Source organism: Strongylocentrotus purpuratus, unplaced genomic scaffold (assembly GCF_000002235.5).
Source record: "Strongylocentrotus purpuratus isolate Spur 01 unplaced genomic scaffold, Spur_5.0 spur5_scaffold_6, whole genome shotgun sequence".
In the NCBI taxonomy this organism is placed as follows: domain Eukaryota; kingdom Metazoa; phylum Echinodermata; class Echinoidea; order Camarodonta; family Strongylocentrotidae; genus Strongylocentrotus; species Strongylocentrotus purpuratus.
In genome coordinates this window covers 3,094,363-3,118,437 of record NW_022145612.1, presented here as the reverse complement: position 1 = coordinate 3,118,437, position 24,075 = coordinate 3,094,363, and the positions used below count along the sequence as shown (strand labels likewise).

General features: G+C 34.2%; 1 protein-coding gene across 2 annotated transcripts in view; it reads right to left on the bottom strand.

Annotated features, from left to right (window-relative positions):
- Positions 1-719: 719 nt before the first annotated feature.
- Positions 720-24,075, bottom strand: part of LOC586471 (integrator complex subunit 3 homolog) — a 35,708-nt gene continuing 12,352 nt past the window's right edge. For both annotated transcript variants that reach the window (XM_786251.5, XM_011672995.2), the window contains exons 3-7: positions 13,456-13,891; positions 12,109-12,178; positions 11,612-11,744; positions 10,898-11,057; positions 720-10,376 (exon numbers count right to left, since the gene is read on the bottom strand). In XM_786251.5, coding sequence (XP_791344.4) covers positions 9,213-10,376; positions 10,898-11,057; positions 11,612-11,744; positions 12,109-12,178; positions 13,456-13,891 — 1,963 coding nt within the window. In that variant the 3' untranslated portion in view covers positions 720-9,212. The remainder of the gene's footprint in view (positions 10,377-10,897; positions 11,058-11,611; positions 11,745-12,108; positions 12,179-13,455; positions 13,892-24,075) is intronic.

Here is a 24,075-nt window from a genome sequence, read left to right as displayed (position 1 = left end):
ACTATCCAACTATTTTTAAGTAGGCAATGTACAGCAGTGCGCATAAAGGTTAGTGCACTATTAGTGTTGTGGTGCACTGTGCGTAAATGCCTGTAGATCAATAAAAGAGTGCTTATCTCTTTGTGTGCATGCTTAAGTAAGCCCATTGCTTGAGATTTATTTTTAAGCGATGACAGGAAACTATCTTGAAATTAATTATTTTTACATCAAATAACAAGGATCTAGGAGTTTTGTTATATAAAACAAATTACCGGTATGCACGTTTTCAGTTCATTACAGTATCTATCCTCTCTTGTTGAAGCTGTTTATGCACCTATGGTACTCAGCCTGATGGCTTTATATGATGCATACATGAACCCGAGTGCAGATAGATTGCATAATGAACTCATTCGCATACATCACTTATATAACCAACATGTATCTGTTCACCACGCACAAAGTATAATCAAGATATCTTTCTAGCACATTTATTCCTTCTTTCTCTCATATGTACACTATTTCCTCCTGATCTTATCTGAATAAATGTTTCCCTTTAATTCATATGCAGTACATTTATATGCAAATGAATGTTAGGAGTATGATCCCCCCCCCCCCCTCTCCTATAATCCATCTCTCTCCTGTTTTCTCATTATATAAATATGAATGAACTTTCACTTTTTCGTTCACACAACTCCTGCATCAATTAAACACAAAGCCAATTAAGCCCAGACACAGTTTGATACATTTTTTTTTCTTTATTGTCATATTGCTCAAAACTGACACATATTCACATCACTGTTCAACAAATGACACCAGTTCATGTTTCTACCTACTCCTACTCACAATTCATATTCATCTACCCAAAACACTAGCATTTTATAACATTTTTTTTTCTTCAAAAATTCCTACACATATCCATTCTTGAATTTCCAATGTTGCAATGTAGATGTCACGTACGTCTACCATCCGATGATCATCCATCGTATCTGAAACATGAACATCCACTGCCACTACATGACATCCACTAAAACATTTCACTACAATCTACAGGGAAATTGTACAAAAATCATTCTTTATGTCAACATACAATTTCTTTCAAAACATTGTTTTCATCTGATTTTCCATGATTTTATACAAACATACATGTTGAACATTGTGACACAAAAAAGTACCAAATGTCCATGTGATGTAACAATACTAATAAATACAGTACATGTTTGGTCTTTTCTCTAATTCAATCATATGAAACTGTACAGTCAAAAAAATAATAATAATTTGCAAACAGTACTCCATCTCAAGAATTGGCAATAACGTTCTCAAATGACTGTAATTCAGTTCATATTTGAGACAGAGATTTCATATTCAATATACATGTACAAAAAACACAAAACTTTTAACAGAACTTTTAAATTATTTGTTCATGATAAATACTTGAGCTCTGAAATGATATAGATCAGCGCATGGTCCAATAAGCACTAGAAACACATGGACTGACTTGTCCTGCCTGCCTGCCTGCGGTACAAAAATAAAAAGGTACTTAAAAACAGCAAAGTAACTAAAAACATAACATAATTCATCTGTACATGACAAAACAGATATACAAGTTAATAAGTTAGTTGAGAAAATGTAATACCATGACAAATGCATAAATATCCTTTGAAAATGGGTTCAGATCAGGCCTCGATACCTTTGCCACACGAGGTCAACATACCCCAAGATTAGAGTAATTTGTTATTCTCACACTTATTTAATACACCCTCTTTGGGGCATACAGTCAAATAGGAGTATAGACATCCAATGTTTAGGCTCTTATAAACACTTAAATAATTATGTATTTTCAATACTTATCTAAAAAAATTAGAATCAAGCTGCAACACACAGTTTGGCCCCTTGTATTGTAACTACAATGTATTGCTCTCAATTTCATGATCAAAAATAGATAAGAGGGTTAAATCTATAAGACACTTAAATCATATATATTGAAGACATTCAACACCAATATATAGGAATAATCAACAAGATTAAAAAACAATTCTAAAAATCAATGGAAAAGTGAATAATCAGTTTAGTGTATCTAAAGTTAATTTCAAAGTATGATCTGCAGTATTTACATTTCTTTATAAATGAGCACAAATTGCAAATTTTGGCAGAATTTAAAATGGAGATGTAGTTTTTAGTATAACAGACCATTTTGATTTATACATTTAAAAAAGTGTATTTTCTAATGGCAAAGTGATGCATCAATGTACTTTTTTTACAGTAAAATTCAATACACTATGCTTAGGAGGATAATGTACAAAAAAAAGGCAGTATTGCACAATATTTGAAAAGTCAGCTCTACGCAAATGCATTGACAATATCTTAATGGAGACAACATTGAGCGGAAAGCCACCATTCTAGCAGTTCCTAAATGTCAGTTCAATTGATGTTCAAAAATTCAAAATGTGTGATTTGAGAGTTGCTCATTGTTGAAACTCTTAACCAAACATATACCGGCAGCTTAAACTGGGTATATGTACCTGGTAAAATACAGAGAAAACAATAATAAATACAAGTTTTATTAATTAAAAAAAACACAATTAGGTTCTCATCAAATTTATAAACCAATTTATCCCCAAATACTGTTTAAATTTAGTCTACATCATAAACAAAATCATTACATGAAGACAATAGAGAAATGTCAAAATATGAATTTGGTGAACAATTTCATTGACCAAAATCACATAATATAGTATCCAATACTGAAAGATAAGAAATGCTAGTTAATTCCTCTTATGATTAGTAGCAATACATTCAATAGATTATACATCCATAATGTAATAAAAACCCAACTGGTAATATAATGAAACCTGGTTTTATTGCACTTGATATGGACATTCTGTTTCATGCCTTGTCTCTAATGGGGGTATTACTGGTTAGGTTCTTGACTGACTGACTGACTGACTGACTGACTGGAGACTGAACAGACTAGCTTGCCCCAGTACCACCGGCTATATGCTGCTCAACGCAACAAAGGAGTTGAGCATAATATGATAATACATTGAAATATGAAGTGGCATAATAGTGCAATCCTGCCCATATATTGTGAGTGTTACTTACACTCGAGAGCCGCTATTAAGATGGCAGCTAGCTCGCACAAAAGGCAGCTTTTCTACCACTCAGAGGTCTAGAGGGAGAAGAAAAGAAAGGGGGCTTAGGGAGAAGAATAGAAAGCGACCCCGGGTCAAGCCTTAGAATTCTCTCTGACCTCTACCATAGAAACACTTCAAGCTACAATACTAGACCTTGAGCAGTAATTACCCCGCATAATTTATTCACTAACAAAAGACAAATTCTGCATTCAGCATTTCTACTTCTGTCTCCCACTCTCTCTTGCTTCCATATTTGGTTTGAAAATTTGTGCGTTCACTTGGCATAATTAGAAAATTGACAGAAAGCTAAATGAGTTATACATCAAAGTAAAACCGAAATTGCAATACATGCACTTTCAAATTGCGCATTTCATAACAAACATTGCTAATTTCTAAGAGAATACATGTTGTAGTGCACTTACAAACCCATTTTAGTATATTTTCTTTAACAAGTTCTCAAGGTCTAACTTCATCCATCCATGACAACAACCTCAGCTATATCCCTTGTATGACAAAGTCATAAATTCACTTTAAAAACAAATTATTATTTCAAATTTGAAATAATAAAAAGTTCCTTGCTTTATTCCTCAGCAGATATTTCATGTACATCTCCCAAGCACAAATCAAATTTTGAAGTTAAATTTCATATTCTTGGTTGAAGGGAATTCTTATTATGAGGGAAACATTCAGTAAATAGCATTCTGTCAGATGATCAACAAGCTCTGGTTCATAAAATTATCTTTTCTCCCTATTTTCCCTACAGAATAGAAGCCATGTAATAAACTTGCATGGAGTATATTTGTATAGTGAACCAATCAAAGCACACAAAGATTTCTACTGGCCGTGTGGGCCAGGCACTAAGACTTCTATTTGCTACCCCAATTCCTAGACTTTTTTCCCTTTCTTATTTCTCCTTATTTTTTCTGTAGCACAACCCTATGGTATTTGCTGTTAGAGAAATGCAAATAGCTCATTTTTAGGGCTCCAGCATGAACTGCATACATACATTGCAACAACAACCAAAAAGAAGAAAAAGAAACCTATTCAAACCGTGAATACTACCCACTTAGAGTGTATGATTCTATTTGCTTCGACAAGTTGACAGTGAAAAAAAAGCTGGCTTGCTGAAATATCATAGAGCAATTTCCCAAATTAAAGAGGGAAAGTCATAAAAAAATCATTGAAAAAATGAAATAGAAATGACATTTCCTGTGCACTGCTATTTATTCTATTGTGTCGATCGCTAAACCAGTCTACAACGAATTCATGACCATGATTAGATTCGAATGAACATACTCCATCAATGGTATAGTATAGGCAGGGGTTAATAGCATGATGTGGTTTGGGTTCTAAATCAGTCATTTCATTAGCCAATTACCTAGCAATGATTTAAATCAAATAGATGGGAAGCATGCAGTTGAGGTTTCTCTCTCATATATTGGTTGGTCTCCATATGAAAATAAACATATTGGTCTTATATGGTATGGCAATACATGATCTTTCTTATCATATCATAAATTGATTGAATGAACATATACATAATCTATCATCAAACAATAAAATGTTACAATGGGAATTAGTGAAATTGATTGTTAAATGTAAACGTGACATGTCATTCATAAATTATTCATATCTAGTCTAGTAGAAGTAAAACATGGTACTTGATTAATATCTTTATAACGATCTACTTTCAAGATTTCTGACACTGCTACATATACATGTACTTTACTAATAGATACTATAATGACATTTCCAATTGCAAAGCTGAAATTTTCTCTGGCATCTAAATGACCCCTTAAATGTATGACACAAACCTATGGGTGAACAAAAGACCAGATCGAGTCAAAGACTAAATGCAATAACCTACCTAGTGCGTACAACCAGGGGGCGACACACACAAGCACACACACACATGGTTTCAACACACATGTAGAATAGGCGACTGACTGGCAGTGAACGTGTAGGCATTCTCATGATATGTATTCATACACGGGCTCACTCACGGGCTCACTCACTCACTTCATCCACATACATATAGAGCCTATTCACGTATTATGCCAATTCAATGACAACATCCATGAATGTTTGGTCGGCTAAATTGAAATCATAATTGTGCAAATCCATTGGCACGTACGAACATTTAATGTTCTGAGCACTGGGGTTAGTCTTTGTTCTCTCTCTTTTCCCCTTGCCTTTCTTTCTCTGTATCATTGTCATGGTTGTATATATTGGTAGCATGCATTTGAGCAGCTAATTTGCTCCCCCACACAGATTTGAACATGACATAATCTTTCATTGATGAATCATATCAAATTGACTACTACTCTCTAACCTCTTCCAGACAGAACAATATCTTATTGAATTCTAAGCTTCTGCAAGAAAAGAAGATTCCTTACGCATCAAACTACATACAGAGTAAAAGATATAAAACCTCATTGTTAGGAATTTTTTAGAAAAAATAAGGGAGCAAAAAGTAAGTATTAGCTGATGGCTAGAAAGTGCAATCACACAGGGTACGTCGTGTACTTCAAATGAATCTTCAGTGGATAATTTGATTGATTCTTAAAGGTTCATTAGGGTAGTGTTTGCAGCTTTCTTCATATGATGGAAATAAAAGTAAGTGTATAATGGTTAATCTCATCACACTTCATGTGTTAACATCAACATTGAATCTACTTATTAATGACAGCTATTAGATTACAGAAACAAAAGAGACTTCTTTTTCATATTTTTACACCTAAAATATGAATCACCTGCAGCTAAAATGTTTAAAAACACAGAATTATATTCCTCCTTTCTTTACCTGTCCTAAATGCTTAAGAAATGGAAAAACCTAGCAGTGGCTTGTTTGTTTGTTTGGGTATTTGTTATTTTTTGTTATTTTTTTTAAACGAACATGCCGTGAGGTTTGATATGTAAAAAAAAAGACTTTTACAAACATATCTAAAGTAACATTAATCATAGAAATCTCAAAAAGACTTATCTATCATACTAATAAGTGGCTACAAAGGCATGCTGAAAACCAAATATTCAGTTTTTTCTGTAATGGTGATGGAAATTACACATTTAAAAAAAATGAAACATACAAACAAACAAAGCTTGAGGCAGGCATTACATGTGTGTGTTGCTTGGTCCCTCTTGATTAAAACTTGATTAAAAGCATAAATGCAATTCAAGAAATTCAGGACTGGTGCAATTTTTGTGTGTGTTGTGTTATAATGTGCTTTTTATGCAAGAAACCCCTGGACACTATCAAAATTGACGCGACGTTATCCATTTAATTATAAATAAATGTGGTAGTTAACATATTTTTTTGATGCATATATTATAAAATATAGATATATATGATCTATACAGGGGGAAACAATGAGGTAAAATGGAACATGGGTAATAAGGAAATCTTTACCCAATTTTACTTACTCTTCTTATCATTACTTTAAAAAATGACAATACCTTGCTTTTAAAAGAGGAAAATGTTCTTTCCTCATATTGCAGCTAATCGAATGCATTTTATTTTTAGCACTGAGGCACTCAAATAGAAAATGATATAAAGTTCTTGTCATTTTCGATTCATGCATAAATACATGTACATTCTTTTCAACAAAGGAGAAACCGATGTAGTGAATGATTAAGGGTACCTGTAGTCTTTAAGCATGGACTTCTACACATGGTTGCATGTAGTCTTCCTGAAGGTTCATAATGCCAAAGATCAATTTTTCCATTAGGTTCGTAATTCTGAAGGTTAATTCAGAAAATGAAAGGAGCTTCTAATTTCAAAAAATGAAAGAGAATTAATTCCAAAATAAAAACGGGTTCATAATTCCTAAAATGAAATAGAACCCTCATTCGTTTTCGAATTATGAACCTTCTAAAAAATAAACCTTCAAGAAAATGTGTAACCCTGTATATATGACATTTAGGGAAGCCTTGTTGGATTGCATTCTTGTGTCCTTGCTACCAATCCATGTACAACATGATGATACCTAGAGGGACTTGAAGTACTCAACAAGATACTCCTATCTAGTCTCACTTCATCTGAAATCTATACTTTCTACTACTTCATTGTCAAGAACTGAAACATAGACTAGGTATGTGCATAGCCCACCCTGGTACAAGTGTTTAAGTGTTCATGTTCTCTTCTATCATTCTTTACTTCGGATTGCATCCACTATCATCTCCATTTTTGTCTTTGAGCAATACATCTCCCCTTGAACTCTCACATTTGTTACCCTGTACTATGCATACATTGCACTCTCATTGCATGAAGCAAAATGCAAACACAATTAAAAACTGGCAGAGAACATCTGATGCTAAATAAATACTTGTTTAAAAAGGAACTCTGAAAACATACATATCTCTGACATTTGAGGTAACTGGAGAAATGAATATATGTCCTTTGCAGAGCAAGATGGCATCAAAATATAGGAACAAGATAGAAGGGAAGGGAAGGGAAGATAATGAATCAGGGATTGATGCCCCATTGCATTTCTATAATAATGTATTCTTATCATCCTTTAAATCAAAGGATGGCATCCCATTGGTTGAACACATCTAATCCATTTATATTTATTGAGGTAGCTTATTACAGCAGTAAAATTAAAGCAGCATATAAATCTTCTATTTAAAAGCAAACATGTACAACCGGGGCTACATGTATTGAGCAGTGACAATGTACATTCCAACAAGCTCATAAATTGCATTGAGTAATTAATAAATTCATCAATTCATCCTTGTATAATGACTACATCAAGCATTATTGAATGACAGTGTTAAATATACACATATACAAATGTGGATAAAGTCCTAAAACAATATACAAACTAAAAGGAAACATCCTTCTCTTCAAGCCCCCATAGAACAATGTTAACATGCTCATTCAAAGTCACTTTTCATTTTCTGGTCATTCAAATTCATAAATAATATGAATCTGAAAATTAGCACAAAACAGAAGTTGATAACCCTCAAATAACTAGACTAATATCGATGGGAACAAACAAGCAACATGACAATAGCACTTGCAGTAACTTGGTCCAATCTACAGGCAAAATTCAACTTATTTCTATGAAATTCTGTACGAAACACAAAATGTAAAGAGGTTCCGTCACTCTGCCATGTATCTATAGAATACAGTATCCTATTCCTCCTTTCTTTCTTCAGCATCAGGCCCCATTTAAGAGCTATGGTTGTTACTTTGTCAATAAAAATCGACCCAAGTCAATCTTTTCTCACTCCACTAGTACCGAGTCATTTTTCCATCTCAGCACAAAGTGCTAAGTGTTACTCATAGATTTTTCAGTCTTATATTTCATCATACTGCTTGCATTGACTCATGGAGGTGAAATCATTCAATACAGGGCAAGCATTTAAGGGCATGTAAACCTCGTACTGGGCTTATAACTCATCAAAACACAAGCAAACAAAATTCTTTCCTTTCTTCTACATTGTAACTTTTGTTAACTTCTTTGCATAGAACCTTTCTTTCTTGTCCTATTTGTTCGGAATGACAAATTTTACTATCTCAATTAGGACTACTATACTTAAAAATGAGAAAGTTAAAAATCATGATCTGGTATTGTAAAGACTTTTCATGAGCAATTATAAACAGAAAATGCTCATGATACTTTTCAATTGAATTCATTTAATTAATAGCATGATTACAATACTGCTTTGCATAAAACATGAAACTGACACAAAATAGCAGCAAACAACAAATCCACAAACTAGACATCCTATATTTGCAATTCAACAATAACATCAAATTAAAATATTGAAGCTGCAAAATAGTACATATATTACGCAAATACATGATTCTCAACATATCGAGCAACATATGTTTCAGAAATTTTTTCTCAGCTAATACATTAGGTCTAATCATTAGGATTGTTTCAAAAGAAAAAAAGGCATGACTATAAAATCACACAATTTGAATTGGCAGACAAATCAGAATGCAAGGTGACCAATTTCATCTAATGGGATACAGACCATTTTAAGTACCAACTGTTTTAGGTTTTGTGACATGATTGATTTCACAACTTGACATAAAAACAATCTCACCTGGACTGAAGGTGATTATACTGGATGGAGAGAGAGCTGAGGGAATCCTTACATATTACCTCCACCTCCACCGCCTGGGTTAGGCTCCTGTTGAAGGTAGCCTTGATGGCCAGAAGCAGGCATATTCTGGTATGATGACTGCTTAAACCCTGGCATCATAGGGTTACTAGGACTTGATCTCTCCTGCATGGAGCTCAGTTGGATGTTCTGATGTTGAGCAGGTTGTGGTATTGACTGCTGTTGTGGTGAGCGGGATGCTGCTGTTGCTGGTGGTGGTGGTGGAGGTTGTGATGGTGGAATGGGAGGCGACTGCTGTGGCTGGCGCTGCTGCTGAGGAGCTGGTGGACGGCACATATTGTTGCTGTATGGCTGGTTTTGTTGGGGAGTTGCTCCCCTGGGTCCGGCTGTTCCCTGCCCTATGGCTTGCCGATGACCTACTGGTATTCCCTGGTTATTGATGCAAGGTATTTGATCCAAGAAATCGTCCATGAGGTCCAGCATGCTTGGATTGTGGACATGCTGAACGTCATATTGTCCATAGTTATGTGACATGGGCTCTTGCTTGATGACAGACATACTCTGGCCTGAATTCCAACCAGAGGAACATAACGTATAATCGCCAGCCTCTTGCTTCACACCAAAGGAGTTCTCAGACCTCTGCATAGGGGTAAACCCTGTGCCACCGCTGCTACCCATCTGCTGGGGAGGAGGTGGAGGCAGTAGTTGTGCTTGAGGCTGGGATACATGGTGATAGTAAGGCGGTGGATTTGATGGCATATGAGGCCCATCAAGGCCAGGCTCTCTTTTAATCTCCACTCCCCCATGCATAGGGGGTTGGCCAGGGAACCCACAGCCCCCCATCCCTCCATGATAAGCCCCATCGACCGGCTCTGATTTCACCCCTGGATGATGCGGTACTTGTTGTGGTGGTGGTGGTGGTAATGCCGGATGTGGTGGCGCCTGCTGCTGCATCTGTTGTTGCTGCATCTGCTGTTGTTGCTGCTGCTGTTGCTGCTGTTGTTGTTTCTTCTTGCTCTTTGATTTGACAGGGGTTGGTGGCATGGTCTCTATTGGTGGTCTTCTAATCTCTGAAAGAGGAGTTCCTTTAAGTTTATCTCTCAGCTCCTTGAGAGTTATGTAGAATGGGACTTTGTCCTGTGCTCTGGGAAACTGTGAGCACCTTGCACTTGAAGAAGGCATAACATAAACAACCTGCAAACAAGCAACAGATTTAATAAAGAACAGGTACTTACCAAAGTCTCAAAACGCAACTTCACATATGAATATTATCGTTATGAAAATAATAAAGCTTTTTTTAGCAATGAAAGGTCAAATTTCCTTCTTAAGAATTACACATGCTCAATTATTTGGATTATTTCATGCAGTTAATGTTGTTGTTTTGTTTTTTTTCTCCCCAAATGTGAAATGTTCTATATCATATGTACACATCTATCAAAGTCTAAATGGCCTTGCAACACTCAGTTTTGTACTGCAATATCACAAGGTTGCCTAAATCCCAAATATATTCAAAGGAGAATGAGATGAAACAATACATCATTGTCTAATATCTATCGTCTCTGTTACATAAAATGTAAATTTACTAATGAAACGGTTGAAAAGTGAATATTTTGAGAATTTTAATCATATACTGTAGCAAAGTGAGATTTTCATACAGAATATAAAACAACAAAAAGTTCTACTTGATATAATTGATTGAGGTTTGGTTGACTTACTGTTTCAGTTCCTGGAATGTTTTCAGGTTGCCTGCCAACCTCAAAGTCTTTCTTGCCACTGTAGATCTCATAGATGCCCTTGCCATTAAAACACGCTATTAAAGGAAGGTACTTCTGAATCTTTTCTACCACTACCTTGGCTCCTTCTTTTATCTCTTTCCTGATAATAACACACAAAAACAATGTGCAATTATACAAATAAAGTTGTTTTTCTACTGAAGAAAGCTCATGCAGAACTTAGAAAGTTATGCCAGTTTTGAGAAATTGAATTGAAAATTAGAATACATGTGAAGTGTATGTAGCCATCAGCAATGGAATATCTTTCATCTCTCTTTCTCGATATCAATATGAAAGTTAACATCACTTCACAGTACAGCCACCCATATTTTCATTGAGTGTAGAGATGATCGGTACTACAGAAACGTAAATGTATTCTTTGCTGTATTAGTTGCTTTTCTTTGCTTTCATAGAGTATGTACAAGAAAGTAATTTGTACATCTGTTAAAAAGTTTAGAATCCATGCCCTATAGTTTTGCAATTCAAAATACAAAGAAACAAATAATACTATAAAACCAAATAGCACAAATAAGCATCATATCAACAAGAATGCTATAGATATGTCTTATACATTATTAACCAAAACAGATGTTCACAGAGCACCAGAAGTCCGTTTATAATGATTTGGAGAGGGTAAAAGCATTCATCTTGACCTACCTCTTGAGATCTGCGCTTCCTCTCGTTGTCCTGCCAACGATATTTGTGAATCCTACTCCAAAGTCAGGTAGCTTGACATCATCCATGCAGGTCATTGGTTCAGGTACAAGACCAGACAGGTAGAGGCACTTCCCTGTATGTCAAGTGTATCATATCAGATAGAGGCTTACTCAACATAACAAACATCATACACACACAGGTCTGATTAAAGTAATACAAGATGAAATAACTTAGACTGTCACTGCCCCTACCCCCCCCCCCCCCCCCCCCTTCCCCCTTCCTCTCTGATTCTTAAAATTCATCACTTAAATTATATATTATTGTTAAATTTGAGATTTTAGAAGACTAGACAAAAATATCTTCATATTTCTAGATGATTCAATCAGTCTACTTAAACAAATGTATTTTATACAAGTTCCTAGAACTTTAAAAAAAAAGGAAGAAATATATGAGTAATCCAGATTGAACGACAACAAAGTGACTACCGGTAAACTTACAAAAATGGTTTCCTGGTCCAGCATAATGGTGACCTTTGTATGCAGCCATTAAACCTGGGTTGATGCCAATCTGAAAGAGAGAAAAAAAGCATTTCAATGTAGGTCATGACACACTTGTAAATGAAAAGCAATGCAGAGTAAAGGAAGGATTAAATGAATGAAGGAAATTGTATTAGCTTATATCTCCGAATGACTGTTATCAAGAGCAGATTATATTTGAACGATATACCACATGTAAAGTTTGCTGGCAATCATCAAAATACAACAAAGATAAAAACATCTTCCTGACCAGACCTACAATGTATATTGACAAAACTTAACAAATCTTTGTTTTTGTTTCATGAATATCTATTTCCTTAAAGGAAAATGTAAGTCAAAAAATGATAATTGTGCATTTGAAAAATATTATATCAGTCAAAATCACTAAGAAAATCTCAGATCGTTTTTTGATAAATCAAATTATAACTAGATGGAACTTAGACTGCGCGCAGTCGAAAATGATGCCTCCGTCATAGAGTAATTTTACAAACCAAAACAGAAGCAATTTTTCAAATTCAAGTTTGATTGTAATCCATTAACAGGTTCTCAGAATATTATGATTACAAGCTACTTCTCATAAACATGTATGACCCTTTCATCTTTGACCTCATGACCCTAAAATCTAATCAGTTCATTGGCTTTGCAAGATATATATGTCCAAGTTTGATTATAATCCATCCGTCAGTTCTAATGAGAATGCATTCACAAGCTATTTTTGCATGCATAATTAATGGGCCTCATGACCTTTAACCTTCAATCTCATGACCCCAAATCTACTCAGTTCATTGGCTCTGCAAGATACATACATGTCTTGAGTTTGATGATCATAATGCGATCACAAGCTATTTTTGAATACATAATGAGCCCATGACCTTTGACCTTGACCTCATGACCCCAAAATCTAATCAGTACATGGGCTCAGCAAGATACGTGTACATACATGTCCTGAGTTTGATGGTAATCTGTCTATCTGTCCTAATGATAATGTGATCACAAGCTATTTTTGCATACTTAAAAAGCCTGTGACCCCAAATCTAATCAGTCCATAAGCCCTGCAAGTTACATACATGACCAAAGTTTGGGAGGAATCCATCAGTCTGTTCTTAAGATAACGCGATCAGGAGAACGGGACGTACGGACGTACAAACAGATGGACAGACGTACGGTAAACCCGAAAATAAACGGTGAAAATTACAACTGCCACAAAAATGAAAGTCAGGACTTCACATTTTCATAAGATATGAATGAAGAGTGGTATGTGAATCAAAGCTGAAGAACTGTGATTGGAAAAAGTGTATACGAACTTACTATGACAATGTCTAGATTGTGGACCAGAATGTCCGGTAGTGTCCTCTTGACGACCTCCTCCTCAGGCATCCCATTGAAACGATCCACTTTCCTCCTGGGTTTCTTCTCCTTCAACTTATCTGCTGTCTGCTTCTCCTGTTTGGGCTTCTTGCCTGGCTTCTGCTGCTGCTGCGGATCAGGTGAGGGCGTCTGGATGACCGGTGGTGGGGGGATGTAGTGACCGCCATTATAAGGTGGCATGCCACCACCTCCTCCTCCTCCACCACCACCTCCTCCACCGGTGTGTTGGTGTTGGTGTTGATGGTGGGGGTGGTTGTATTGGTGGTATGTGTCTTGTGGTTCAGCCTTGATGGTAGGGTAGGCCTGCTGGGGCTCTGGTTTAATCACAGGATAATCCTGCGGTTCAGACTTGATGATGGGGTGCCCAAATCCGCCGCTATGTCAGGAAAAAAAACATTTGATATGTTTTACTTTATACAGATTCAAAGATAACATGTATTTAAAATGTATTGAGCATCATACAAATCTTATTTACCTTTGTGTATTACTATGAAATGCAGATTATCTTATGAACAAAAACTGCTAATGAAAGTATAATTCTAAAAGTGATTTCTTTCTTCTCTATGTGAAAAAAACCTTCTTTTTGCCTTATCTATGTAAAGTACAAATGTAAGAAACATAGAATCCATGGATTAGAGTTTCAACATCCATACATTAAATAAGAAATTAAAAGAAAAAGCAAATCTGTCTGTAAGCTGCCTGAAGCTAGTCTGTAAGAGATGAAAGCTGAATCAATGATTTCTTGCAACTACAATCAATAATGCAATCTGATAGGGATCTGTTTACAGGCCTGCAGCTTAATTAATAGCAAGCTTCATTAAATCCTAGCTGGCTAAGCTAAATCTTCAGGCTCTAAATGTGTAAATCACACAAGGATTATACTCATAATATTCTCCTCGATACATGTGCAATGTGTCATAATTATTGTGAAAAATATGCACTACATGTATATGTACATGTACATGTATGCATGCATTTTTGTGAAAACATTAAATTAAATGTTCATTACAGTATGACAATATCAAGCATTATATTGTCATGAATGTACATGTATTCATCAGATCTAAACAGTTTGAGGGTAAATCATGATAAAAATACCTACATATATAATTTTTCTTTTCAAATAATACTTTGAACGATTAGAAGGGCTTCAATTTGATTTAAAAGGTGTGTCATTCAAACATGCCAATAATTAAGTTCACAGTTATATTTGATTTTTCTATCTTGACTAAGTACTGAATGTACAAAATGTAGATATATTCAGCAGTCAAACAACAACAAAATCACTAAAGACCAAACATATATTTCTTTAGAAAATAAGCTACATGAACAGCATGGATCTACAAAAAATATCAACTGTTATGTAGTTCAAATTGACAGAGAATCTCATACATACTGAACACACACAGTCACACACACATTGAAATCGTCACAATTCAAAATTTCCTTTAAATCTTGCTCAATAAAGAACAAGAGGGAGAACAAGTATTTGAATAGGGTCAGCCTAACAATTAGATCCTTGTTTCTTTCAGGTCAACTCAATCAAATGTTTTACATAAGATTGTGTTTCCAATGTGAACACACAATTTTCATGCATACACCTTACTGTAATGAAAGTGTACAATATTGTGCCTATAGTAAACTTTTTATTCTAATCATGGAAATAAACTTTGCAAAAAAAAATTATTAAAAAAAAAATTATGTACAATACGTTTACAATTAACATTTATATATAAATTGAAACTAGTTTAAATGTTACGATCGGGCATTTTTTCATAACATGCACAGTTGCACACCCATGTACATTGTACATATACAGTACTGTAGTTGTGATAGATGAATATTAAAACAAAAGATACACAAGCATATGAAAAAAATATAAACTATATTTAAAGCACTCTCACTTAGAGACAGAAATTATTTATCCAATGATTGTGCAAAATCAATGTAATAGCTTTCACGTGACTTTATATATTGCTTCCACATTGTGCTAATTTTGATGTATCCTCTGGAACATGCATGTGTCACTCTTTAGTCATACTTTCTAAAATATTCTAAGCATGTGTATTGATGATGTGTCACAACCCTCCCTACGACAACTAGAAGTGCATGTACTCTCCATTTTTTCTCTCATTAATTATGAATTTAGAGACAGAAATAGCTTGGGCTGGGATCCTTTTAGTGTTTGCCTTTCCTGTTAGTCACAGATGTTGAATCAACAATAGTTAAGCTCCCAAATCTTGCTTTCTTCCTCTCTCTACCTGGCTCTCTGACTTCATAAACTACATGTACATGTACATGTACTCTACATGTTTATACACTTTCAATGGACAGGCACGTGTTTATACATGTGTACATGTAGATGTTTGTATGAATTTACTTTTGATTTTTTGTATCAAAATCAAGTCTAGGAAAAATTTTTAAAGTTGTATATCTTTAGAATAATTCACACAATTAGAAAGAAAAAAATGGCTAAGTGGAATGGGGAACCAAATAATTAAATAGAATGAATAATTACATTGATTTTTTACTTTTTTTAATGCAACAATTCCTCATTTTACAAGACGAATATCACCACCCCTATTGCAAAAACACATTCATAGTGTAATATGAAGAGATAATTGCTAATGCCTTGCTACACCATGATCTATATTATTGACATTGTAAAAGCTGGTCACATTAGACAAAAAAAGTTTAATGAATTGATTTTGTTCTCATCCCTTTATTACACCAACAGGTACATGTATAGTATTTTCTTTGATCCTCAATGTATATAAAGAAATACAACCTCTTCGTTGTAAATCCTAAATAATTTATTTAATGAAAATATATCTCACCTATTCTCACCATAATAATTGTTAACTCTATAAAATCTGCATTTGTAGAAAAAGGTATTTGGTCATGGAAAGTCACAGCCGAAGGGTCACTAGCCAATATTGAGGATCAGTTTTCAGTTTTTTCTACAGTAACCTTCAAAAGACTTATTCTATACTGCTCTAGATATTAAAGTGATGTGTAACCACACCTTCAATGTGGAATTAAAAATGGCTGATAAGACAACAATAGTCATCTCCTTTGAAGTTCATTGTCCCATTGTCAATATTTGTAGATGTTTGAAGTAATCTATTGATACCAACTTGGGACATTTAAAATGACAGTTTTTTCAAGATATACTGTACATGTTACAATAAGTCTTCCTTCAGCACAAAGAAGTTCAACATTTTAAAATCTTTTGACAAACATTTAAACGGCTGTTGCTGTGATGCATACCTAGTTAATTTCTTTATTTCCTTCCGCAAAAATGATGGAATATCACATTCTCTGATGACCAATTTTGGATTACACATGAAACATTTAAACAGAAACAACTGCATGTACAGGTATATGCACATTCAAGCATGTGTATACATTTAAAATAATTTTAAAATTATTAATCTTTTTAAATTTTCATGAATTTTTCTTCTTCTTTGACAGTAAATATACCCACTTTGCTCTAAAGAGAGCTACATGTAGAAGGACATGAAGTCATGACACTCCCTATAGAGTTAATGTCCTTCTGACTCTTAACAGTCAGATAGTCAACTCTTTCAAATATGTACACCTGTATGTACTGTATCTTCACAAAATAGAAAGAATCAACCAACAGATAATTTCATTTCAACAATGCATTTAGTTTGCGTATGGTAGTCAGCGAGTTTTATTATGAAATAAATCTAATAAAGCCCAGTTTCTTGTCTATTTTCACAGAGTCGAGGCCACTCACAAATCAAGTAATTGTGAATGCGTGGTTATTCTACTAGAAAAATCAATAATTTCTTGTTGGATATAGAGAAATGCAGCATTTAGTGGTTGTAGAAAACTCATGAGTTCTAACAAATACCAGCAAAAATGTATCTACACTACAGTTTGTACATTTAAAAAAAATGATTATTATATCAACATACTATACATGTACATGTATCTTCAATAAAACCCTTCACATATAAGATGTAATTCTGAAATTGGGACATTAATGTGAAATATCATTCAATATGTGTATATGTGCCGATGCATTAAATAATAGAAGAAAAGAGAGGACAAATGTCAAAGTAACTTGAGAAAATTCTAATAGAAGAACAAAAAATTTACAAATTTTGAAAACATTTCAAGAAACCAATCAAACACAAAATTGAAATTGAAAAGTTTGATTTCCCAGGACAGCGGCCCTCCATTTCCTTTGTACTTGTATGATTACAAATATTTATTTATACAGAATGGGTGCATACAAAAGGTGTTTCTGACATAGGTTCAGGTATGATTGATGAAATTACAAACTGAATTCAATAACACAATCATAATTAATTGCTAATTTGTATTTGACTGTATTTTTTTAAAGACTACATGTACATATACATTACTTTCTAGATTAGATTGTTCTTCTCCCCCCCCCCCCCCCCCTCTCTTTTCCTTCTCTCTCTCTCTCTCTCTCTCTCTCTCTCTCTCTCTCTCTCTCTCTCTCTCTCTCTCTCTCTCTCTCTCTCTCTCTCTCTCTCTCTCTCTCTCTCTCTCTCGCTCTATCTCTCTCATTTTGCTCATTTTATAAAAGCCATCTTAATGTCAGGATGAACTCCCTTTAAAGGCCAAGTCTACATGTACATGTAGATCTATGTGCAGTTATACATGTATTATTGCTAAATAAAATCTGAATGTACACAAACATAGAAATTATAATTTTCTCATATTTTGGCCTTGTCAGAGAGCCATTAAATTTAATACAAGAACCCTTAATATGGATTTGATTATTCTTAATTACTCCCACTACTCCACCATAATTCACAGAATAGTTCTTTGTACCTAACGATGAGAACAAAGAAGTTTAAGGTCACATACTAATTATGTATAATTTTTTGTATAGGCCACAACTTCTAAACTAACTGGTTTTAAAATGTATATTGTAACAACAAAGTACATGTACATTGAGCTACATGTATCTACTGCCTACGGGTTGCATCTGCATGAAGATACTGGTTAAAAAAAGGACTACAGATGTTTTTAACCATTAACTTCGCATACTACTCAAATTGTCCAAATTTATTGGTTCAAGGATTTGGAATGATATCAATTCATGTACAAGAATACATGGTTGAAACAGATACTTAAAAAATCTTTTTTTCTCTCTATCTCCTTTGTTTACCGGTAGTATATATTTTAATATTTTATTAGCATGATATAGATTTTTGAGCAAAACTACACATCTTAGAACAGACATAAGCCATGTAATTGATGTTTTAAAAAAATTCTTTTCATCAAATTCATCATCAGCATATTGTTTTATATCTCAGGTTTACACTGATTCACTTAAATTTCTAACACAATTTTTATCCCAGGATTTTCAAAGATTCAATAAGCAAATGTTATAGCACTCATGTTTATATGAATAGCACTCAATTAATGTACCAATAAAGGAATAAAATCATCAAAGAAAATAAGTCTGATGCAATTAACCTAGTTGCTGGCTGCACATTACATCAAATTACCACTAATAGTACTGGGAACGGAAATTAATTTTGTATCACTTGTGAGGGGTAGCCGCACGTGGAGACAATCAAGCAACATGGAATGGAAAGGCAGCGGCGTGTGTAATTGATAGTTCGTGAGTATATTTCAATTCATTTGCCTATTTCTTGAGCACTCAAAGCCCAAGGAAACGCTCTGACCCTGATAAGAACAAAAAGAACAAAATTGATTGAACAGGGATGCGATACAGAACAATCTCTTTTCTTTGAGATGCCTCTGGTATTTTGGTTTCCTATTCAAAAATATGAAATACCACAATCAGATTCAGTCAAAAATAAATCGTATATTTTTACAAGTTTCTTGTACATGTGAATGTAATGTTCTGGCCTTCATGTATTCAACAGTACATACAAGTACATGTATGTTTGGGTTCAGCAAAACATAGACACAAAAAATAGGAGGATAAAATCAGTTTTCCATTTTTCTCAGAAAGCTTCACTGTCTAATCAGATTTGTATTTCACTTCTGGAGCCACGTTTAATGTTTCTTCTATCTAAAGAAGGATATATTATTCTAAAGTATTTCATTGTAAGACAGATTGACAGGATGAGAAAAATAGTTTTCTGCCATTTGCAAGTAAATTAATTTTCAAACATACATGTATATAAACCATTAACCCCCTTCCCACGATCAGTTAATATATTTTGTAAAAGAATAATTTTAACTGCCACAAGTCCTCCAAATTCCTTCAAACTTCAAGAGCGCAAGCAATAAATCAGCAGCGGCGGGTAGGATACTTCTGGTCTATCAGGAAGGGAGGGAGGGGGCAGTCATGCAATTGTTAACATTTGTACATTGATTCACTTGTTTATTTTCATACATTTGTTTCTCTTACATCCAAAACGACGTCAACCTTTTCTTTAATTGTATTAAGCCAATGTTTGTTTATGCAGATGCTTATGAAACGATTGCTTGTACAGAGTAGAATGTCATATACGTCATCACTGTGAAAACATTTCACTGGGTGCTGTGAACTGTGCAGTCCAATAATATGATTATAGCATCTAGCAAAGGTTTTCTTCTCATCATATTGCACGTGATTCAATACACATATTAAAAGCTTTCAAATGCCTAGACCTAGACATTTCTAAAGGACAATTTGATGATATTGTTTGTTCCAATGAAAATACTGTCTCCATCTATTGTATTTCTATCACAATTCCGACAATGCTAAATTGTAATATACAGTAGCACTAATAATAAGCAAGTTTCATACAAATCTAACTTTCTTTTAAAATTATTTCTCAACCTTGACACCAAAAGTAAAGAAAAATTGTTTCTGCAAAATTGTGGATAAAGATACTTAGAATAAGTACAATGTACATGTATGTAAGATTATCAAAAGCAAGATGTTAATTTCTGGATGATTTACAGAAAAAAAGTATTTAAATCAAATTTTAAGAATTTTTTATACAGTATTTCAGATCCACTGGGAAGTAAAAACTTCCAAACTGTCACTGGTTTTAAACTTACTAAAAAGATCCAAAATTATCATAACATATGTTTCAGCACTGCATGATGGACAAATTGGGCAAAACAGAATAGGTTTCTGACAGCAAGTAGTAACCACACAATATATTGGTAATACATGTATATATCACCACAGCATGTACAGATTATTCTTATCAATTCCAGCATTAAATTGATGATTTATTCCATGTGTTAAAACTTAAAGGAAAGAGTAAAAGGGTTTTACATTGCATTAATATGTTTCTGTACATTCATATTGATCAATAGCCTTCATTTCTCAGCTTACTTGGTTCCAATAACTGCATCCTTATTACAGTGTTTTACTGCTATAGAAATCAGCAAGTATTTATTTTGTGGTTTGTCTTGAATGCTGTGTACATGTACATGAAGCATGAATGTTAAATGTGTGGATTAAGAGGTATTATCATGAGGCCATGGGGATTAAACACCATGCCTGCAATCAAGACTATACATGTACAATGCATGTGGAAGGCTTAAATCTGGCTTTGGAAAAGACAAATTAAAAGCACAAAGAAAGTAATTTCCAAGGCAGGATCCATTAATTAGTCCCACTGCACTTGACACTAGCAGGACAAAGGGGGCCAACAGGAATTGTGAAAATGAAATTTACCTGTACTGGGAGAGGTAGTGTAAATAGGAGCAGGTGTCCAAAGTTGAATTTCCCCAATTGTTTACACTGCATTTACTTGCAGGCCCCTCGCTTCAATCATTTATGCTACATGCATGTACTGTAAGTCAGGGTGCATATATATATTGGTGATGCAAGGCAGAATTATGATAACATATGATCAGCTGTACTCCCTCATCTGCAATTATATTGGCATACTTTCTCACAAAGTGAAAGTCTTTAATAAATTCAGTCTAGTAAAATGTGTACTTATACATGTAGTTCTATTTTTACGTATATTGTTATGTCAAAATGTGAAGATAATTTTGAATGGTTTCCCCCTCAATATATTTGATTCAACAACTTTTTCTTGGCTCTCTCTTGTTTCATTTTCTAAAAAGACACATCATGTACATTTTACATACTAGATTGACATGAATCTGTATGCTTCATGGGTAATGATTTTATACAGCACTTTTTTTTAAATATAGATTTCCTTGTTTTGTAGCTCCTTTCCAAAAGCCTGATGATGTAAATGCACATGATGACCTTTTTAAAATTTACTTTTCATGACCCACATACATACTGTATATGTAGATAGTGGTGTACAACAAGAAATATGCATGACATTTATTATCATGCCAGCACCCTGGGAAATGTGAGAGACAATATGCTTGTCCCCAGCTCATGTAATATAAAACCAAACCCATTCATCAGCCATCCCCAAGGGAACAGACTGAATTCATATATTAAATAATTTATATTAAACATTTTCAGGGTTCTCTTGAAAAGGCATACCCACTGAAATTAAAATTAAATGAGTAAGAGCATCATTCATAATTTCGGTATTGGAAGCTATGCAGTGAAAATATTCTTGATTTCTCCTTGAATCAATAGTACTAAATAGTGAGAAAAATACATTAACAGATTCCATTTCTGTTCATACCGGCCAATCAAAGGGTCTGTTCACATGAATGGACATTTCCAGCAATACATTAGCAGACACACACACACATATATAGATATAGATATATATATATATATATATATATATATATATATATATATTTCTAGTGTAAAGAGGGCCTTATTGATGACTGCTTCTCCTGTACTACATGCACTTGCTGATGAATGAGTCACAACATTTCGCATAAGATTATAAATCTGCCAGTCATTCATGAAAAAGGTCAACCCTTGGCCTCCTCCCATATTGAATTTCCTCCCCAATATGAAGCACTAAAAGGTGTCAGAATGGCCCATTATTTGAACAATTAATGATCCTAATGGTTCGCTGGATAAGAAGATGCACTTTTAAGCAACTGGATGCACACGTAGGTGTACATGTATGCTGGGATAAAGAAAACCTTGCTCTTTATCCATACAGCATCAATGATGGTAGACACCAGGAAGACTGAATTATTAAAGAGGAGTAGAACTAGTAACTACATTTACATTTACATTAGACATGATGCATTTATGCACTACAATCAATGTACAGGAATTAACATCCAGGTGGTGACACGACATTTGCTCCTGCGACAATTGCTCCGGGCTTTATTTCGTCTAAGATGTAGGGTTAGGGTTAGGGTTTCAATAGGGTTTTATGTTAGGTTTAGGGTTAGGTTTAGGGTAGGGTATAGTGTTGAATCCAGGGTTGAAGTTAGCCATTCGATTAGTGTATGAAATTTACAGCGGAGCAATTGTCGCCGGAGCAAATGTCATGGAATCCATCCAGGTACATCAGGTAAATTATATTTTCAATAACTTCTCTACGGACAAGAATGACTGGAAAAAAATCCTTTGTTACAATCTCCAATTCTCCATACAAAATATCCTTTGTCTAAATTACATGTTATCTCTACATGAATATCATGATTACCATTTGCATTTTATTAGGAGACCAATTTTAAAGATATCAATTAACCCTTAATGTTTTTTCCTTCTCAATAATATTTAGGAATTCAGAGAAAAACTATGTTTGTACACTACTGCCAAATTTGATTCACTTCGTGCAGCAAACATTTTTCATGTAGAAGAATTCAACAAAAAATATTCAAAATGTATTAAAATATTAAATGTAGAATCTTTTTTTCTTTCCATTGATGGGTATGAAATTTATTTTTAAAAAGAGCTCACCTAATTTCAATGTCTATCAACCTTACATTACTAAAATCCATACAATTTAAAAGATTTAATTGCCAGAGCTATGCTTGAATTGAGCATTACATGTAGTTGTGGGAAGAAGTATAATTCATTTCATTTTTCATTTTCATTTCATTTATGGAGATCATTACCTAGGTTTTTTTCTCACATGAAAACCTGTGATGATGATGAATTTTATTGGAAGCTGTAATGCATTAGACCAAGCTAATTTCATTTGTCCTGTAATATTTTCATTTTAACCCACAAATCAGCAAGATTTTGAAATTAATTACATTTTATATCTCCCCAGACCTTCCAAAATTAAAAGTTACACTTTACTGGACTACATGAGTACAGTTGTATGTGAATCAATACAGGAGAGATTTTTTCGAAAAATCACACAAAACAGCATTCTGGAACACTCAAGGAGATTAAAATGTATGACTTGCATATCAGTTACTCAGAGATGCTATTGATTTTTGCCCTTCTACTTACGCATTTTACAAATCAATACTTGTGGGGCACAGGCATTGTGATTTCTTTCCACGTTGCTTTCAAGTACATATATGTGCCAATGATTGGAATCTAGGTTCCCAATATATTTTAAAGAAAAAACAGTGAGTCTCATGGCTCAATGCAATATTCTGCATCTCTCCCACTCTTTTTATTCTCTCATTCTCTGCTAGCCTTCAACAGCCACAACCTTTTTTTCTTCAAATGTGATCTAAGAAGACTAACATTTTAAAGAGATCAGTTATTTTCTA